The sequence below is a fragment of the Microcaecilia unicolor genome, chromosome 7, assembly GCF_901765095.1.
Source record: "Microcaecilia unicolor chromosome 7, aMicUni1.1, whole genome shotgun sequence".
NCBI lineage: Eukaryota > Metazoa > Chordata > Amphibia > Gymnophiona > Siphonopidae > Microcaecilia > Microcaecilia unicolor.
In genome coordinates, this window is record NC_044037.1 from 197984887 (window position 1) to 198002820 (window position 17934).

Below are 17934 nucleotides of genomic sequence, written 5' to 3' on the forward strand. Positions count from 1 at the left end.
TACAGATGCCAGTATATACAGGGAAATAAGGTCATTCTGAGGAATGAAAACAAGACAGCAAAGCCATAAATAATACTAGCCATGCTTTGAGTCACTAACTGGGACCTTTGAAGCAATATCTAGTTGATTAACTGATCACAGAGTAATCTGGCAGGAGGAAGAAGCAGCTACCACTCTGCCCTATCTTTTCTAAAATGTGTGCAAAGACAAATGTAAAGGCATCAAGTACAAGAAACTAGTGGAAACAGTTTTGCTGTGTAGGTTGCATTAACCTTGTAGTTGCTGATCATTTTAATTTTATACCAAATAGACAATGCTTCTGTGGAGGGCAATTTTCAAAGACTTAACCTGGGTAAATAGGCATTTGTCAGGGTAGAGCGGCCTGCCTGAATGTTTTTCAGTACACGTGGAGGGGCATAATTGAACGAAAACGTCTATCTCCATGGGCGTTTATCTCCGAGAACGGGTCCGTGAAGGGGCGGACCGAACTGTATTTTCGAAAAAAATAGACGTCCATGTTTTATTCGACAATTTGTGAGCTGGGCGTTTTTGTTTTTCAGTGATAATGGAAAATGAAAGCGCCCAGCTCAAAAACGAATAAATCCAAGGCATTTGTTCGTGGGAGGGGCCAGGATTCGTAGTGCACTGGTCCCCCTCACATGCCAGGACACCAACCGGGCACCCTAGGGGGCACTTTTACAAAAACAAAAAAAAAAGGTAAAAGAGCTCCCAGATGCACAGCACCCTTTCCTTGTGTGTTGAGCCCCCCCAAATCCCCCTCAAAACCCACTGCCCACAAGTCTACACCATTACTATAGCCCTAAGGGATGAAGGGGGGCACCTACATGTGGGTACAGTGGGTTTGGGGAGGTTGGACGACTAAGCATTAAGCAGCACAATTGTAACAGGTAGGGGGGGATGGGCCTGGGTCCACCTGCCTGAAGTCCACTGCACCCCCTAACAACTGCTCCAGGGACCTGCATACTGCTGCCAGGGAGGTGGGTATGACATTTGAGGGTGAAAATAAAAAGTTGTGAAACATTATTTTTTGTGGTGGGGAGGGGGTTAGTGACCACTGGGGGAGTCAGGGGAGGTCATCCCCGATTCCCTCTGCTGGTAATCTGGTCATTTAGGGCACTTTTTGGGGCCTTATTCGTGAAAAAACAGGGTCCAGGAAAAGTGCCCTAAATTCTAGCTACAAATGCATACTTTTTTTCCATTATCGGCGAAAGGCGCCCATCTCTCCTCGGCCGATAACCACGCCCCAGTTCCACCTTCGCCACGCCTCCGACACGCCCCTGTCAACTTTGTACGCTTCCGCGATGGAGTGCAGTTGAAAACGTCCAAAATCGGCTTTCCATTATACCGATTTATTCGTTTTTGTGAGATAAACGTCTATCTCCCGATTTGGGTCGAAATCTAGGCGTTTTTCTCTTTCAATTATAAGGTGGATGGGCTTTCACAGCACATGTACTTTAAACTGGCTCAGAAAGAGGTATGTTCAGGGTTGTATTTAGGTTGGGAAAAGTAAATTGTCTTGCACATACACTGATAGTTTTAAATGTACAGACCCCCTAATTGCCCCCCTCCCCCCCCAGAAATAGTGGTTGCAAACTTCACACAGTTCCACTTCATTCTATAATATGAACCCCTGGATTCTATCGCGCCTAGAGATCCGCGCTGAAATCTAGGCGTATTCTATAACAAATGCGCATAACTTAATTTGCAAGCAAATCAGTGTTGATAACAGCACTTAAAGCAATAACAAGCACTAATTAGTAATTAGAATTTACGCACACAACTCAGTAATGGTATTCTGTAATGAACTGCACCTAAATTCTAATGCACGTAGTTCAAAAGGGGCATAGCTATGGGTGGGGAAAGGGTATTTTTATGGGTGTTCCAAAATTTACGCATGCAGTTATAGAATGTGGTCCAGTGCATGTAAATCTACGCACAGGGATTTAGACCACGTTTTCGTTGGTATAAATAGACGTGTTTTAGGCACTAGGGTTTCCACCTATGTGTATTCTATATACCGTGCCTAAATCTAGGTGTCACTTATAGAATATGCTTAGGCAGAAATCTTTACTGCACGGATTGTTTAGTCGCCATATATAGACTGGCCCCAATTGCATATATAAATTTATAGCATAGTAGCAATTATGTGCATAAATGCTAGCTGGGTGCTTGGTAAGGGGTGTTTACAGGGAAGGAAAATGGGCAGGGCATGGATGGGTCCAACATTTATGCACCAAATGTACAGAACGCTGTAAGTTACATGCTAAAATGCTGCAATTGGGCACATTCCCATGAGGGAGCGCCTAGATTTAGGTTGGTATTCTATGACAGAATCTTGGTACCCTAATGCCTTGACAGAATTAGTGCTCATTGTGCAGCATCTAGGTGCCAAAATTATGTTGCCCAGTTATAGATCTGCCCTATGAAGGGTAATTTTATAATCTAGGTGCAGCATTTATGTGGCCCTTGTGTGTGGAAATGTCTACAATACTAGCACACGTGTAAGTGTACACTTACCTACAAAAATGCCAGTAGGGCTGCTGGGCACTGTTCAGTAAGGGCGCTCGTAACTTAGCACATAAATGCAAAGGGGGCATACATACGGGCAAGGCTTTAAGCTATGAGCACCCATGCCATATTTTAGGTGCCCCCACTTGTGCCAGATCTATGGCTATTGTAACTACAGGCACATAAATGTTAGCTATGCTGATACTGGGTTATGTTAGTGTTCTGTAATTAAGCCTGGGTGCCCAGCTACCGTTATAGAAGAGGCTCTTACTGTGCATCCTTGGGGAGCCTAAATGGAGGTGGCCAATTGTAACTTTTTAAAAGTTTATTTATTTATTTATATTTATTAACCACCTTTTATGAAGAGATTCACCGAAAGCAGTGTACAGCAGGCACAGATGGATATAACTTACAATTCTGTCAACACCTTAACAATAGAAAAATGAACAAATATAAACATAAACTCCTCAATATTCAGAGCTATTTAATCGGCCAGACACAGCCCCTGTCTGGTTAAATAGCATTTAGACACCTAACCACCAGTGATGTAGCCAGACAGCCAATTTTGGGTGGGCCTGAGCCCAAAGTGGATAGGCACAAAACTTTCACTGCCCTGCCCCCCCCCCCCCTCCGCCCACTCTCCACCCCTCCCCTGGCATCTTCGAACTCAAAATATAAATAACTCATGAGGATCCCCAAACTCCATCCACTAAAGACTTTCTCCGAAGATGGCCAGAACTCCCTTTACCAAGTTTGGCAGGCAGCAGCTGCAGCAGCAGCATTTCCTTGAGCCACCGGTGCTGGCACCTCACACATGCTTAGTTGTCGGTGGCTCAAGGATGCTGCCACCATCTGCCAAGTTTAGTAAAAAGGGAGTTTTGTTGCCTTCAGAGGAGGTTCTCAGCTGGTGGGGCTTGGGAATCCCCACTAGCAACAGCAAGGGTCAGAGCTGGTGTTAGACATGCTAGGGCCCAGGGCAGAAAATAAAGAAGGCTCCATACCCCAATTCCCTCTCCTTTCTTCCTACCTTCCAATCTCCCCACCTGCCATTACAATCACACCGACAGACCCTCACAAATACAGATCAAGGGATCACAAATTTTAAAAATAAAAATGTGTAGACAAAAACTGAAGTGGGAATCTCAGCATATATTGCAACAGTGGAGAAATAAATGGAGATGTTTTCCTTTTCTACTGAGCACAATACAAAGACATCTGCTTTGCACATTTCCCAAGCTAACCTATTTCAGTGATTTTTTTTTTTTTTTTTAATGCCTTTTCTACTTTTGTTTGGACATTTTATTTTTCCATCATGTTGGTTCCAGTTTCTCTTTTCCGCATTCCAGTCTGTCTTCTGCTAATTCTGCATCGGTTGAATTTTTTTCTGCAACTTAAGATGTCAAACATAAACTATTGCAATTCACTTTATTTAAAGGGGGTCTTTCTACAAAGGTGTGCTAGCATTTTTAGCGCGTGCTAAAAATCAGCTGGCACTAAATGCTGAACTGCTCATAGGAATATAATGGGCGACTTGGGTTTTATTTTATTTATTTTAGTTACATTTGTACCCCACGCTTTCCCACTCATGGCAGGCTCACAATCATCTACACCAGGGAAGAAAACCTATTTTGCACTTATCTTCACAGTCAAAATTGATTATTCTTGAATGTGATTCACACATCACATTCAGTGCTGATTGCCAACTGAACATTTTACGTTGCAACTCCATCCCCAGAAATTTCTACATACTGCTAGTGTATAATTATGCGCCATCTTATTGACATGCAACTTTTAAGAGCCATTTAGATGCAGAAAATGCTTTGTGAAATTATCCCTATAGTAAGTGTGATTTTATAACAGGACACGCATGCTCAGGATGGATGTATATGCATATGAGATAAGCTGTCAATTTTACTATGATATGGATTTCTTGTAGAAAAGGTCTGAAGGCCAACTTTTTTGGAAAATCATTTCTAATTTTATGTTTTTTTTTTATACTTATGTTAATTCATGATTTATTTTATGTTTTATTGAGTTGTGTATATTATGTTTTAGAAGTACACGGCTTAGGTGTACAACCAATGTCCATGTTGTCTCGTCTGTAGTCAAAAGTGTCTTCAATCAATGTTTGGTCAAAAAGTCTTTCTTGAAATCATTCTCGACAGATAAAGGATTCCTTCTGTTTCGCTACTTCATCAGGAGAGGATACAAAAGACCAATTTTCTTCCTCACGACATTTGAAGTAATGTAAGGCTACCGCTAGAAGTTGTGGCAGCCAATTTAAGGAAGTAGCCACACTGGGTAGGAATGAATGGGCATTATTCATGCTCATTTCCCCACAAGCCCACCACGATCCTAGGACTAGGGGACATTTAATGAAGCTACAAAGTAGTAAATTTAAAACAAATCGGAGAGAATTTTTCTTCATTCAACGTGTAATTAAACTCTGGAATTCGTTGCCAGAGAATGTAGTAAAGGCGGTTAGCTTAGGGTTTAAAAAAGGTTTGGACGGCTTCCTAAAGGACAAGTCCATAGACCATTATTAAAATAGACTTGGGGAAAATCCACTGTTTATTTCTGGGATAAGCAGCATAAAATGTTTTGTACTTTTTGGGGATATTGCCAGGTATTTGTGACCTGGATTGGCTACTGTTGGAAACAGGATGCTGGGCTTGATGGATCCTTGGTCTGTCCCAGTATGGCAATACTTATATACTTATGGGGAGGGGGATCCTGCATCCCACTCAAGCTGAAACAGGAAATGATGTCAAAGGAGGTAGGATGGGACAGAGGGAAAACTTTGGAGGAAGGGAGATTATCAGCCCTTTAGGGAAGGGAAGGAATGGGATCCGATATACCACCTATACAGGTACTTATTTTGTACCTGGGGCAGTGGAGGATTAAGGGGCCCTTTTACAAAGGGGCATAAGGGCCTAAGCACATCCAGTGTGCGCCAAATCAGCATAACCACCCGGCTACTGCATGCCCCAGGGCAATTCTGAATTTGGCGTGCGCCAAAAACACGCGGTAGAAAATATTTTCTATTTTCTACCATGTGACGCTTACCTGGTGGTAAACAGCAGTGGGTGTCAACATTTAGGATCTGGCAGGTGATATTCGTGACATCTATCACGACATCAGAGTGAAGATTGGGTTCTGAGGCTTTTTCCTCCTTATTGCTGGCCTACTCTGTAAGTTTTGCTGTTGTTTAAAGCTTATACATTGACAATTGTCAGTTTTTTAGAAAAGCGTGTTTTATTAGTTGTAGTCTTTTCTGTCCTCTGGATGATTTTGTAATCAGAATATTGACACATCAAGACAATCCTGTATAGAGATGCCTATTTGGAGCTTATTCTAGAAATGAAAGTGGACAGCTACTTTCCTTTATAGGATACTAGTGTAACAGGTAAAATACATGCATATAATCTAGGTGTGACCATTTACAACAGCCACAGAGCTGACACAAATGCATATGCCTAGATTATTAAGAAAAGTGTGTGAAGCACAGAATTCTGCATAGGTGAGGAATTCTATGTAAATTCCATGTTCAGAATTTCCCCAGAAATATAAAATTTAGCACCTGCTCATACCACAAAACTGGCTTTGAAAAAAGGAAAAAGTTTTAAGTATCATTCATTCCTCGTGTTATTGGAAGCAGGGAACAGAAGAGAAGCAGGTAAGCCAGATCTGCATTATAGGGGAAATTCTATAAATAGCACCAAAATTTAGGAACTGAAAAGATTTGCGCTCTGCTGGTCTCTTATAAAGAGGACCCAACCTTAGCATGATTCTATAAACTACACTTAAAGTTAGGCCTAGTTTTTAGAATCTGCTCATGAGCAGTTCCTACTACTAAAATTTAGGAGCATCCGTTTAGGCTACCTAAAACCAGGCCTAAATACCTGCTCCTAACTTAGGCACAGATTGGGTGTATTCCATAATACTGCACATAGTTTTTTTTTTTTTAATGCCCTTAGCCACGTTCCCTTTTCAGCTGCACACATTACAATTTACATGCATTATAAAATACGCCTAGAAAGTTGTGCATGTAAATTCAAATTAAAGCCAATTAGTACTGCTAATTGTTTATTGGCGCTGATTGGCTTAAGTTGTGAGTGCATTTTGGCCATGCAGCAAAATTAGCACACACAACTTAAGATACCATTTGTAGAATTTGGGGTACCTGCATAGTGCGCAGATTGCGCCTAACTTTAGGCACCAGACTTATGCCTGGTAGAAAAAGGTGTAAGTCTGGTGCACAAAGATATGTACAGATTGGGCAAATTCTATAACTCGTGGCTAACTTTTGGGAATGCTCGTGCCCCGCCCATGGCCACACTCCCTTTTCCATTGTACGTGAAAAAAGCTAGGCACCAAGTTATAGAATAGCTTGGAGGGAAGATCCACCCGCAATTTCAATTATGAACTAATTAAGTGGTCAATTGGTACCTATTACCTTAAAGTTGTGCTTGGCTCTCAGATCCGTGCGTAAATTCTGGCACCTAACGCTCGACACTGTATATAGAATCTGGATGTATGTCTCCTGCTTCTGCCATGGAGATGTGGGATAGAAGAGGAATGGTAGGAGCAGGGGTGTAGCCAGACTTCGGCGGGAGGGGGGTTGTACGTGCAGGACGTCAGAAACAGAAGGAAGCCTTTTGCAGAAAGAAGAGGATCTCGGCTGGCGGGGGTTGGGGTCCCCCGCCAGCAAAGGCAGGCGACGGCAGGAGGGGGGGTCGAGAGGGTCTCTTCAGCAGGGGGTCCAGGGCCAAATCTACGGGGGTCCAGGCCCCACATAGCTACGCCACTGGGTAGGAGGGAGCGGAATTCTGAATATAGTTCTGCTGATCTTCATTGGTTGACCCACTGTTCAGTGCCACCCCTCTGGAGCTGCCACTCTGTGCAAGTGCATAGATGCAGAATGAGTTGCAGCAGCCCTGAACTTATTTCTGCCATGCAAAAATTTATTAGTACTTCAAGAAACATACCATCTTCAAACAAAATGTTTAATAAAATGAAGTACAATTAATACCAAATATTTTAGTATTTGCAAAAGTGTTATTTACTTAATCTTTCTGTACAGCACTTCATCAATATTTTTCATACAGCCACAAGCGAAAAAAACATTGATAGAGTTTAATTCCTAAAACCGTTTTTAATGGGCATGTTAGCCAAGAACCTCTGACAAAGGCTGCTTTCTTCCTGTGTTCCAGCCAGAAGCATACAGTGCCCAGAGGACAAAGACACCCTAGACTTGTGATTGAAGAATGGCCTTTAATGTGTGAAGCACTGACAAATGAGCTGGTGAAAGGACTATTAGAAAAGGTATTGCGCTTTGATTTTTAAATTTTACTGTGAATATTTTATTTTCTTTCTGTTTTTTTTTTTTTTTTTTTTACTGTCCAATCATTTCCATGCTATGTTTCACATTTTAGACTTCAGAGCTAAATTGCTAACTGGGTTGAATAAACCCATGTTAGTCAATGGTTTTAAAGCCTCTGACAGTTGCCAGCTGAATCAGACATGGATATTCAATGCTAGTGCAATCTCTGGGCAGTGATATTGAATATCCAAGTTGTCCGTGGACCCAAAATTTATTTGGGGGGCACTGAAATTCAGTACTAGTACCTGCATACCTAACCGGGCAAAGATAGGACCACACAAAATGCAGTCCTATTTGCCTGTTTAGATATGTAGGCATTGGCACAGAGTGGAGTGGAGGAGTGGCCTAATGGTTTGTGCAGTGGGTTACAGACCTGAGGAAATGGGCTTGCCTGATGGTCAGCGGTGGGTTGAGATCCTAGGGAACCAGCTTCAATTCCTCTGCAGCTCTGTGTGACCCTGGGCAAGTCACTTAACCCTCCATTGCTCCAGGTACAATATACAACTTAAATTGTGAGCCCACTAGCAAAAATGCAAAGTACCTGTAATAGAAACATAGTCACCTCAGTGCTGAAAATAAATAAATATTGCCAGTGTTTGCATATCTGCTGTCTGCACCCTGACTACCCATGGACCACCCTGGCATTAACCTGGCAGTGCCATGGGGTCAGGGGAGATATTCAGGAGCGCTGTCTGGTAAAGTGCCATGGGGAGTGTCCTTTCCCAGTCCACTGATTTGGGTATGGGGGCAGGAGCCTCTTCTGTCCCCTTTAAACTCCTTTGAATATCTACCTGTAAGAATTTACCTTCAGAATGGAGAGGAAAGTTTTCCTAACTGCCCACAGTTTCTTTATTTTTTTTTTAAAGTTGTTTATGAGTTTTGTTCTATTTGATTTTTTTATATATATAATGGGTGACGATTGCTAATCAGCCTGATGCCAGATCTGGCATCAGGCTGATTTAGCAATCTTCACCCATTATCCTGCCACCCAATGTGTTGTCCATGCTCACTTGTTCCACTACTGAGTACAATTTTTCTTTTCATTCAGTGAAGAAAAAAATGCAAAGAAATACAAAATTATCTTATATATATTTATAGCCACAGTAATTACCCATGGATATGGTATAGATAATTAGATACTCAAAAAGCGTTTATCTTTATACACATACACACAAACTCCTTTCTCAGCCTGCCCCCGGGAATGTTTTCACTCAAGTTGGAGAAACATATGCAAAAACAGGCTGCATAAGTTTGCACATGTATATTCCGGGCAACTTTATAAAAGGCTAAGTTAAACCTGGAAAGTCTGTGCTGGGTCATGTCCAGGCTCTGGCATTGAATGTCCAGGTATAGCGAGCCAATTAAAAAAAAATAGCCGGCGAGAGTCACGTGACGCTATGAGGAAGGGTGGTCGCAACTGAGCGACGCTCTGAACCTTATCCTAAACCTCCGAGAATCGCACTGAATTTCGGCCCCGAAAAAACGTGCATAACGAACCTGGAGCAGCAGCAGCACGCAGGGGTAATAGCCTCCACAAAGAAAACGGCTCCGATGGCGACAAAATCGACGCAGAAGGACAAACTCAGAGGCAAATCGGTAGAATCCAAGATGGCGGCGTCCCCGGACCCCGCGGGATCAGTTTCATCGGCCTGGGTGGCGGAGATCACCACAGAAATGTCGATGGTTCTGGAAGAGATGTTGGAGAGACGTCTAACGCCAATAAGTACCAAGCTGGAACAGCTGCAAACGCGGATGGAGGATCTGACACGCGAGTGTGTGGCCTTCCAAACGAGGACGAGTGAGGTGGAAGACAGAATGACGGAGGTGGAGGAGACACAAAAGACGATGCACAAGAAAATGGAGTCGGTGGAGCAAAAGCTGGAGGACCTGGAGAACAGATCCAGACGGAACAACCTGAGGTTGGTGGGGTTCCCTGAAAGCGTGAGAGACCAGGATTTAACAGCGGAGGTTGAACGCTGGCTTGCAAAAACTGTTGCATTTCCGGCTGAGATGGGCCCAGTAAGGGTGGAAAGAGCCCATAGAATGGGACCCCGCAAGACTCATATGGACAAACCCCGAGTGGTTATAATGCGGATTCTCAACTTTGCCCACAAGCAATTTATATTGAAACATTCCCGTGTGGACAAACAGCTGTCATATGACAATAAGCGGATCCTGTGCTTCCAGGACTATTCAGCAGGAGTGGTGGGGCGCAGACGGGCTTTCTCGCCAATATGTACAAAACTCTTTGAGTGGAAAATCAGATTCGCTTTAATATATCCTGCTAACTTAAAGATTACCCATAAGGGAAAAGATTACTCTTTTGAAACAGTGGCGGAGGCGCAGAGGTTTGTCTCACAGATGGAGGAGGAGCAGGCAACTGGATCGGGCTGAGAGATGATACTTGGAGAGAGCGAGTGAAGCCAGGAATCTCTATTGGAGTGGAGGTTTGGCTGCAAAAGGCAGCAACCAGAGAATATTAGAGACAAGTAAACATGGAGACTTTGCATGGGCGTTAGGGGTTGGAGAGATGGAGGTTGGAACATAGACATAAGTTACCCCTCTCTATCCCTTGTTACTTTGGGGGAGGGGTGGGAACTGTGCAGGAAGTTCAAAGTTTAGAGGATATAACTTGAAGGGGTTTTGTTAATAACAGTTGGAAGTTCAGTTAAATTTAAAAGAGAAGATGTTGTTAAGTTGGATAAAGGAGGGGAAGGATGAGGGGGCGTCCAGACGTGACTGTTTCCATGTCGGGAACAGAGATCAAGGGGGGGCAGGGCTGGGAAGGGGGGGAGGGGAAGGGGGGGAGGATAGAGGAAGGGGAAGATAATAGGAACGATATGTGTGACAGGCTGTCAACGATAATAACAGATAGGGGTTACCAGATTCTTTTTGATAGACAAAGAAATGTAAATGTAGAATTCAAACCAGAGAGGTGCTGGCTGGGAGTCCTCTCTGGGGGTGAAGTTTATGGAAATGAGACTGCTGTTATCTTGGACGGGTGGAGCTCATGGTAAAGCTGGTATCTTGGAATGTCGGGGGCATTAGTTCCCCGATAAAAAGATCTAAAATATTACAACAGCTGCAGAGATATAAAGTTGATGTGGCGCTGCTGCAAGAGACGCATCTTACACAAGCAGAACACGCGAAACTTAAAACATGGTGGGTAGGAGATTGCATAGCGGCAGCGGCTATAGGAAAGAAAGGGGGGGGGTGGCGGTGCTGGTCCGTAGAGGGGTAGCGGCCGCCATTCGACCCATATTCATAGACCCGGGAGGTAGGTTTGTGCTAATTGAATTAGAGATGCAGGGTCAAAAAATTACACTGTGTAATATCTATGCACCCAATCAATATGATAAAAAGTTTTATGCTAGTGTGATTAATCAACTACTCAACTGTACAGGGGCCCATTTGGTGGTGGGGGGTGATTTTAACACGGTTTGGGATCCACAGCTAGATAGTTCACAGGGGATGCGTAGAGATATGGGGGCATCTGACAGGGGATTGCGCCGTATGGGGAGCTTGCTAGACCTGGTTGATGTATGGCGAGTTCTCCATCCTACGGAAAGAGATTACACTCATTTATCAAGAGCCCATTCCACACAAGCGAGGATTGACTATGTGCTAGTGTCTACAGGATTGTTTAGCAAAGTTCTTAAAGCAGAGATAGGGTCCTATACAATATCGGATCATGCTTGGGTATTCATGGAATGGTCCACGAGCTCTCAGAGGGGGGGCAGAGGCTGTTGGAGGTTCCCGATGGAGTTATATAGGGACACACGTTTTAAGGAGAAAATTGTGGGTTGCTGGCGGGATTATGCAAATTTAAATGGGGGACATGTAAGTGACCCAATTCTATACTGGGACGCTGCGAAGGCGGTACTTAGAGGAGAAATTATCAGTTACTCACATTTTGTAAGGGTGGCTCGTAATAGAGAAATTTTGAGACTGAGTGCGCAAATTTGCAAAGCCCGTAAAAAGTTTGGTCAGACACATAGTACGGCTCATAGAACGCGCCTAATGGAATTGCAAGTGGCATTAAATGAGCTTTTACATCAGAGGGCAGCTAAATCCCAAGCCTATTATAAATACCAATTATATTTACATGGTAACAAGATGGGCCGCTTATTGGCTCGCTTGGCAAAGCCTAGAGGGGGAGGAGGAAGGGTGCTTCAGTTGAAGGATAATCAGGGGAAGGTAGTACGGAAAGATGAGGATATATGTGGGGTCTTCCAAGAGTTCTATAGTAGGCTATATGAGAAGCCGCAAGACCAAGGGCTGCCAGGACATCTTTATCTAGAAAATCTTAACCTGCCAAATTTGAGGCAGATTGATACAGAAAAGTTGAATAGGCCAATACAGGAAGAGGAGGTGGCATTGGTGATAACAAGAGGTTCACTTGGAAAAGCCCCGGGACCGGATGGGCTCAGAATGGAATTTTATAAGACACTAGGAGAGGAAGTCATACCGACGTTGACTAGATATTTAAATAGAGTGGTGGAAGAGGAGAAAATGCCGCATACGTTATCCTCGGCACAAATTGTAGTCCTGCCAAAGCCGGGCAAGGATCCATCTAAGCCAGAGTCCTACCGCCCCATTTCCTTGTTAAATGTGGAAGCAAAAATATTGGCCAAGATAATGGCCAATCGGGTGGCAGGAATGTTACCTACCTTGCTACATGAGGCGCAGGTGGGATTTGTGGAGGGGAGGACAGTAGCAAAAAACCTAAGGAGAATACTGATGGCGCTAGAGACTCGAAAGAGGAAGGGGATCCCGTCAATGCTTGTCAGCTTCGATGCTGAAAAGGCATTTGACAAGGTACGATGGGACTTTATGTTTACTACCCTAAAAGCATATGGGTTTGGGGGGCGCTTTATGTCGGCAGTCAAAGCCTTATATCATGCACCTCAGGCCACAGTTCTGGTAAATGGCTTAGAATCAGAATGTTTTCCTATACTTCAAGGAACAAGGCAGGGATGCCCACTATCGCCCTTGCTATTTGTCTTAACTCTAGATCCTTTTATTAGGGATGTGGCAGATAATGTTTCAGTGAGAGGTGTACGGGTGGGAGATAGAGATTTTAAAATTGCAGCATTCGCAGATGATCTGCTGGTGTTGTTGACTGACCCGAGGGAATCATTTATAGCCTTAATGGAAATCATACGGGAATATGGCGAATTTGCGGGCTTACGTATAAATTTAGCTAAGTCAGAGGCGTTGGCCTCCTCAGAGGAGGTGAGACAGATGTGGGGGGGAACATTTCCGTTAGTTTGGGCAGACGGCTCATTTAGATATTTGGGCATCAAATTGACATTGGAATTGGAGAAATTATATGAGCTTAATATTAAAGAATTGATGAGAGAAACCAAGAAACATCTGGTAAACTGGGGAAATCTTCCATTATCATTGAGAGGACGGATAAATTTAGTGCAGATGATGATATTTCCCAAGTGGCTCTATGTGTTGCGGACATTACCGTTTCGTCTGACCCGGAAAGATCTGAAAAGGCTCTATGGAATTTTCGGCAAGTTCTGTTGGGCAGCAAAGAAACCAAAGATAAGGTTTTCCTATTTGCTAGGGAATTGGAATCAGGGGGGCCTGGGAATCCCCGACCTACATGTGTATAACCAAGCTTGCTTGCTACGTCATTTGGGGGACTGGGTTTGTAGGACCAACATATATACCCCGACTGATATGGAAAGGGAGTATTTTGCCCCATATGATTTCCTCTCTTTGTTGCATATGACCCAGAAACAACTTCCGCGACAATTTAGAGGATGTGTGATACTCACATCAATGAGGGAGGTATGGAAAGGGTTGGCGAGGAAGTTGGGGGGGAGCTATACAGTGTCTGACCAACTGGCAATAAGGGGGAATCCGACTTTCCAGTCAGGCACAGATAATCCAGTATTCATAAAATGGGAAAGAGAGGGTATTAGGAAACTGGAACACCTCCTGGGGAGAGAGGGAGATCTAATAGGTTATGAAGAATTGCAGAGAAGTTTCTTGGGGGAATAAGTTCGCGTATGTCCAAATTAAACACTATATATCTGCTTTAGATCAACCTATGCTGAGACAGGGTTTGGGGCAAAAGGTAAGGGATTTTTTTCAAGAGATAGAAGCAACAGGCCTGTCAGTGTCGGCACTTCATAAAGCATTGACCCGTCGGGGACCTCCTGCAAAGAATTACGAAGTTATAAAAGGTAGATGGGAACAGGAGGCAGGGAGAACCCTGGTGGGCTGGGAAGGGGGAACCATGCTGAAAGGAATAGCAACCCTTACGTCAGATGAAAGGTTACGTGAGTGTGGCTATAGAACAATCATGCGGGCATATATGTCAGGGCAACAGTTGTCACATATAGGCTCCCCGCAAGGAGCGAGTTGCATTAAGTGTAGTCAAACCCCGCATACATTGTTCCATGCGTTTTGGGCATGTCCAGGGGTAAGGGCTTTCTGGGCACAGGTTGAGAGATTCCTGTCCCGGATGCTAGGTTCATCAGTAAAGGGAACTTGGGATCACTATGTATTGGACACAAAAGGGGCCTTCAGGACACACTCAGTGGGGGCACGTACATTATGCCGTAAGCTTAGCTTGGTGGCGCGGAAGACTGTGCTGCAGTGTTGGACGGCCCCGGAGTCGCCGGCTTACTGGCATTGGAGAAATCAGGTACACCTTTTAGCCACGTGGGAAGCACGGGAGGCTAGGGGCTCCCCGAAGAGATATGCACATTTTAAACAGATATGGGGCCCTTATTTGGAGGTATTAAGCCCTAGAGGACGTAGTATACTACTTAATTGGCACAATGCGACACCCTGAAGGTTAAAGAGAATTCTGATCACACATATTCTGTAGTCAAACAATAGCAGGGGGGGGGGGGGAGGGAGGGGGAAGGGATCTCTCAGGGCTATCAGAATACAAGCCAAGAGAGAGATCGGGGAGAGAGGGGTGAAGGAGTAAACAAATGAATGGTATCATTGGAAAGAAGAGGGGGGGAGGGAGGGGTGGGGGGAGGAGGGTGGAAAGGGGGGGGGGAAATAATGTTGGATACTGATAATGATCACAGACGACAATTGGCTTTGTAGGTTCATATATGCAAGTTTTTATTTCTGTATCGGTTGGTCAATAAAATGTTGAAACACAAAGCAAGGGTATAGAGGGGATGGGGGGGGGGGGGAAATTACAGCAAAAGTTTGATGACATTTCAATCAAAAGGTTTTGTTAAAGAAAACAGAGATTTGTATTAAGTACAGGTTTATTGACCTTTATATGTTGTAAACTGTGACATCAATAAAAAAGTTAAAACATAAAAAAAAATAGCCAGTTAAGTGCAATATTTGGCACTTTTAACCCTCTATGAAGAACCACGTAAAGATAGGACTGCATTTCATGCGTTTCTCTTAACCGGTTAAGAGCCTACTCTGCCTCCGGAATGCCCTCAAAATAGCCAGTCTTGGCGTAGGCACTAACCAGGCATATGTTAGGGAAGCCCCGCCCAGCGCATCCCAGCATGCACTGGGCAAGGCAGGGTACCGCCATTTTGGAGGTGGCGCTAGAAGGAGGAGGGAATGCTACTCCCTTCTCTGTCACACTACAAGGTACAGGGAGGGGAGGGGGCTGCTAGACCACCAGGGCGGGTGGCGGATGTGTTTGTAGCCCACTGGGCCACCAGGGAATTACTTTTTGTGTTGGGAGGGTTACGGGGCCTAGAGGACCACTGGACCTCCAGCCCCCCTATGCCCTTGTGTCGAGGGGGGTCGGGGTGTGTGGGGAGACAGTAGGCCATGGAGGCCTTGCCTTTGGGAGGTGCTGGGGGTCCCACAGACCTCCAGTTCTGGAATGTTTGACAGGTCTGGGCTGTTGACAGCCCTGGACCTGTCAAAAAAAAATGCAGGAGGAGTGTGCCTGAGCGCATGCCCAGGCACAATCCTCCCAGGCTTCCCCCCATTGATCAACGCTAATGTGCCTAAATTTGCATGTCATTAGTATTGATAATTGGGGAGTTAATTTTCTGCGCTGGTGCTTTTTTTTTAGGGCAAACAGTGTGGGGAATTGATCATCTGGGCCCATATTTTATCTGTTTTACCTGTCGTCATGACTTTATACAGGCTTCCAGGGCATTGCCTCATATTTCAGCTCTCAAACTTTGATGTTCATTAGTATGTAAATCCTTTACCTGCATTTCCTGTCTACAATGTAGGTTAATGAAGCTTCTAGAAGAGGAATGAAATTTGTGGGATTTGTAATGCGGCCTCATCCTCACAGCAAACCATGCAACAGCACAAACACCTTCACAGCAGGGGACAAGGATATGGAAACAACCAAAAGAAGCCAGGAGCACAGCAGCCAGAAGACAGATGAGAACTCTACAAATTGGGCTGAAGAAACACTACATTCATCTTTAAGCAGAGCAGAGGGAGAATCCCAGCAAGAAACTGGACACCTTCAAGACACTGCTTTCCAGTTTGCAAGAGAGGGAAGCCCTTTGAAATTACGGAAGTCTGAAGGTAATAAACCACTACCAATGCACTGGCAGAGCAGATGGAAAGAGCAAAGCAGCTTTATTTAATATAGACTTCAGTAGCATCGCTAAACAGAAAATTTGGGGGGGGGGGGGTATTGGAGGGCAAGCTAGAGATAGACAGTGACAAACCAAAATAACATTTTTTTTTTTACATTACACTTATGTCCACAGTTCAACCCTCCCCCAAGCTCCCTCACTAGCATCACTACCTAAAAATTATCTGTAAAAGACATTACAAGAAGAAAATCCGAAAGCCCTTTTGTACCATAAAGAAACAATCATATAATTTCAACCACCCAGTAAAACCACTGGCATCATTTGATGGCATTGTTTAACCACCTCTGTGTAAGAGTGAAGTAGAGGATCTATTTGGGGTACAATGGGATCTTTATTTAGAGCTGTACCAAATAGCCTATTTTACTATTCAGTGAAATATAAATAATGAAAAATATTATTTGGCCAAATACAGATACTGAACATGAATAAAGGGCATTGAGGTTTAACATAAGTCCTATTAGGTTTCAGTTTGCTTATTGTATTTGTTTATACTGGGTCATTTTACTATTGTAAGATCTTTTATGTTAAACTGTACCTGCTGAACACCGCCTTGGGTGACTCTCTTCATAAAGGCGGTTAATAAATCCCAATAAATAAATAATAAAAGAAGCAATAGATCAAGTGTTTATTTCAGTAGGATGTAGCACAGTAGAACCCCAGATTATTCATATTTGAATTTAAATCCCTATTCAGCCATATAGGAATAATGTATTTGGGGCCATATCCTATCTGTAACTCACACATCATAGAAATTCCCCCAGTAATGAGTGACCATGCAAAAATATATTCAGATTTTTAACTCATTTCAGCAATGATGTGCAGTCAGGACCTCCCCTCACCATAGGGGGGGGGGGTCCAACACCTCTTCCTCTTCTTTCCTCTCTCCCCCACCCTTCAGTCAGTCAAACCTGCTTTCTTTGCCAGCAGCAAGAGTGGTAAAACACATGCTGCCTGCAGCCGGCTCCCAGCCTTCCCTCTGCTGTGTCCTGCCCATGCAGAATAGCAAATTAAGTCACCGCCGGGACTTGCTGCAAGCAACATGCATTTCTGACTGCTACTTGCAGCAAAAAAAGGCAGGTTTGAAGGACTGTTTTGAGGGGGGGAAGAGGTGCTGGACCTATGGGGAGGGAGAAGTCCTTGATCCACATGAATGGGAGGGAAGGATGGAAAGGTGCTGGGACCTGCAGGAGAGAGGGAAGGAGGGAAAGATACTGGACTCAGAAGAGAGACAGAGAGGAAGGGAGGAAGAGATGCAGGACCTGGGGGGGAGGAAGGAAGAAGGTGCTGGACCAACAACGAAGAGGGATGGTGGGAGACAGGGGCAGAGAAAGGGAGAGGGAGGATGAGGAAAATGTGCTGGACCCACGTGAGGGAGAGGGAAATGTGCTGGACCCATGGAGGGGGGAAGGAGTTGGGGAGAAGTAGAAAAGCTGGACCTGTAGA

General features: G+C 44.3%; 1 protein-coding gene across 3 annotated transcripts in view; it reads left to right on the plus strand.

Moving 5' to 3' along the window:
- RFTN2 (raftlin family member 2) overlaps window positions 1–17934 on the plus strand; it is a 108108-nt gene that overhangs the window by 29615 nt on the left and 60559 nt on the right. For all 3 annotated transcript variants that reach the window (XM_030209612.1, XM_030209614.1, XM_030209613.1), the window contains exons 3-4: window positions 7743–7854; window positions 16111–16417. In XM_030209612.1, the coding sequence (XP_030065472.1) occupies window positions 7743–7854; window positions 16111–16417 (419 nt within the window). The remainder of the gene's footprint in view (window positions 1–7742; window positions 7855–16110; window positions 16418–17934) is intronic.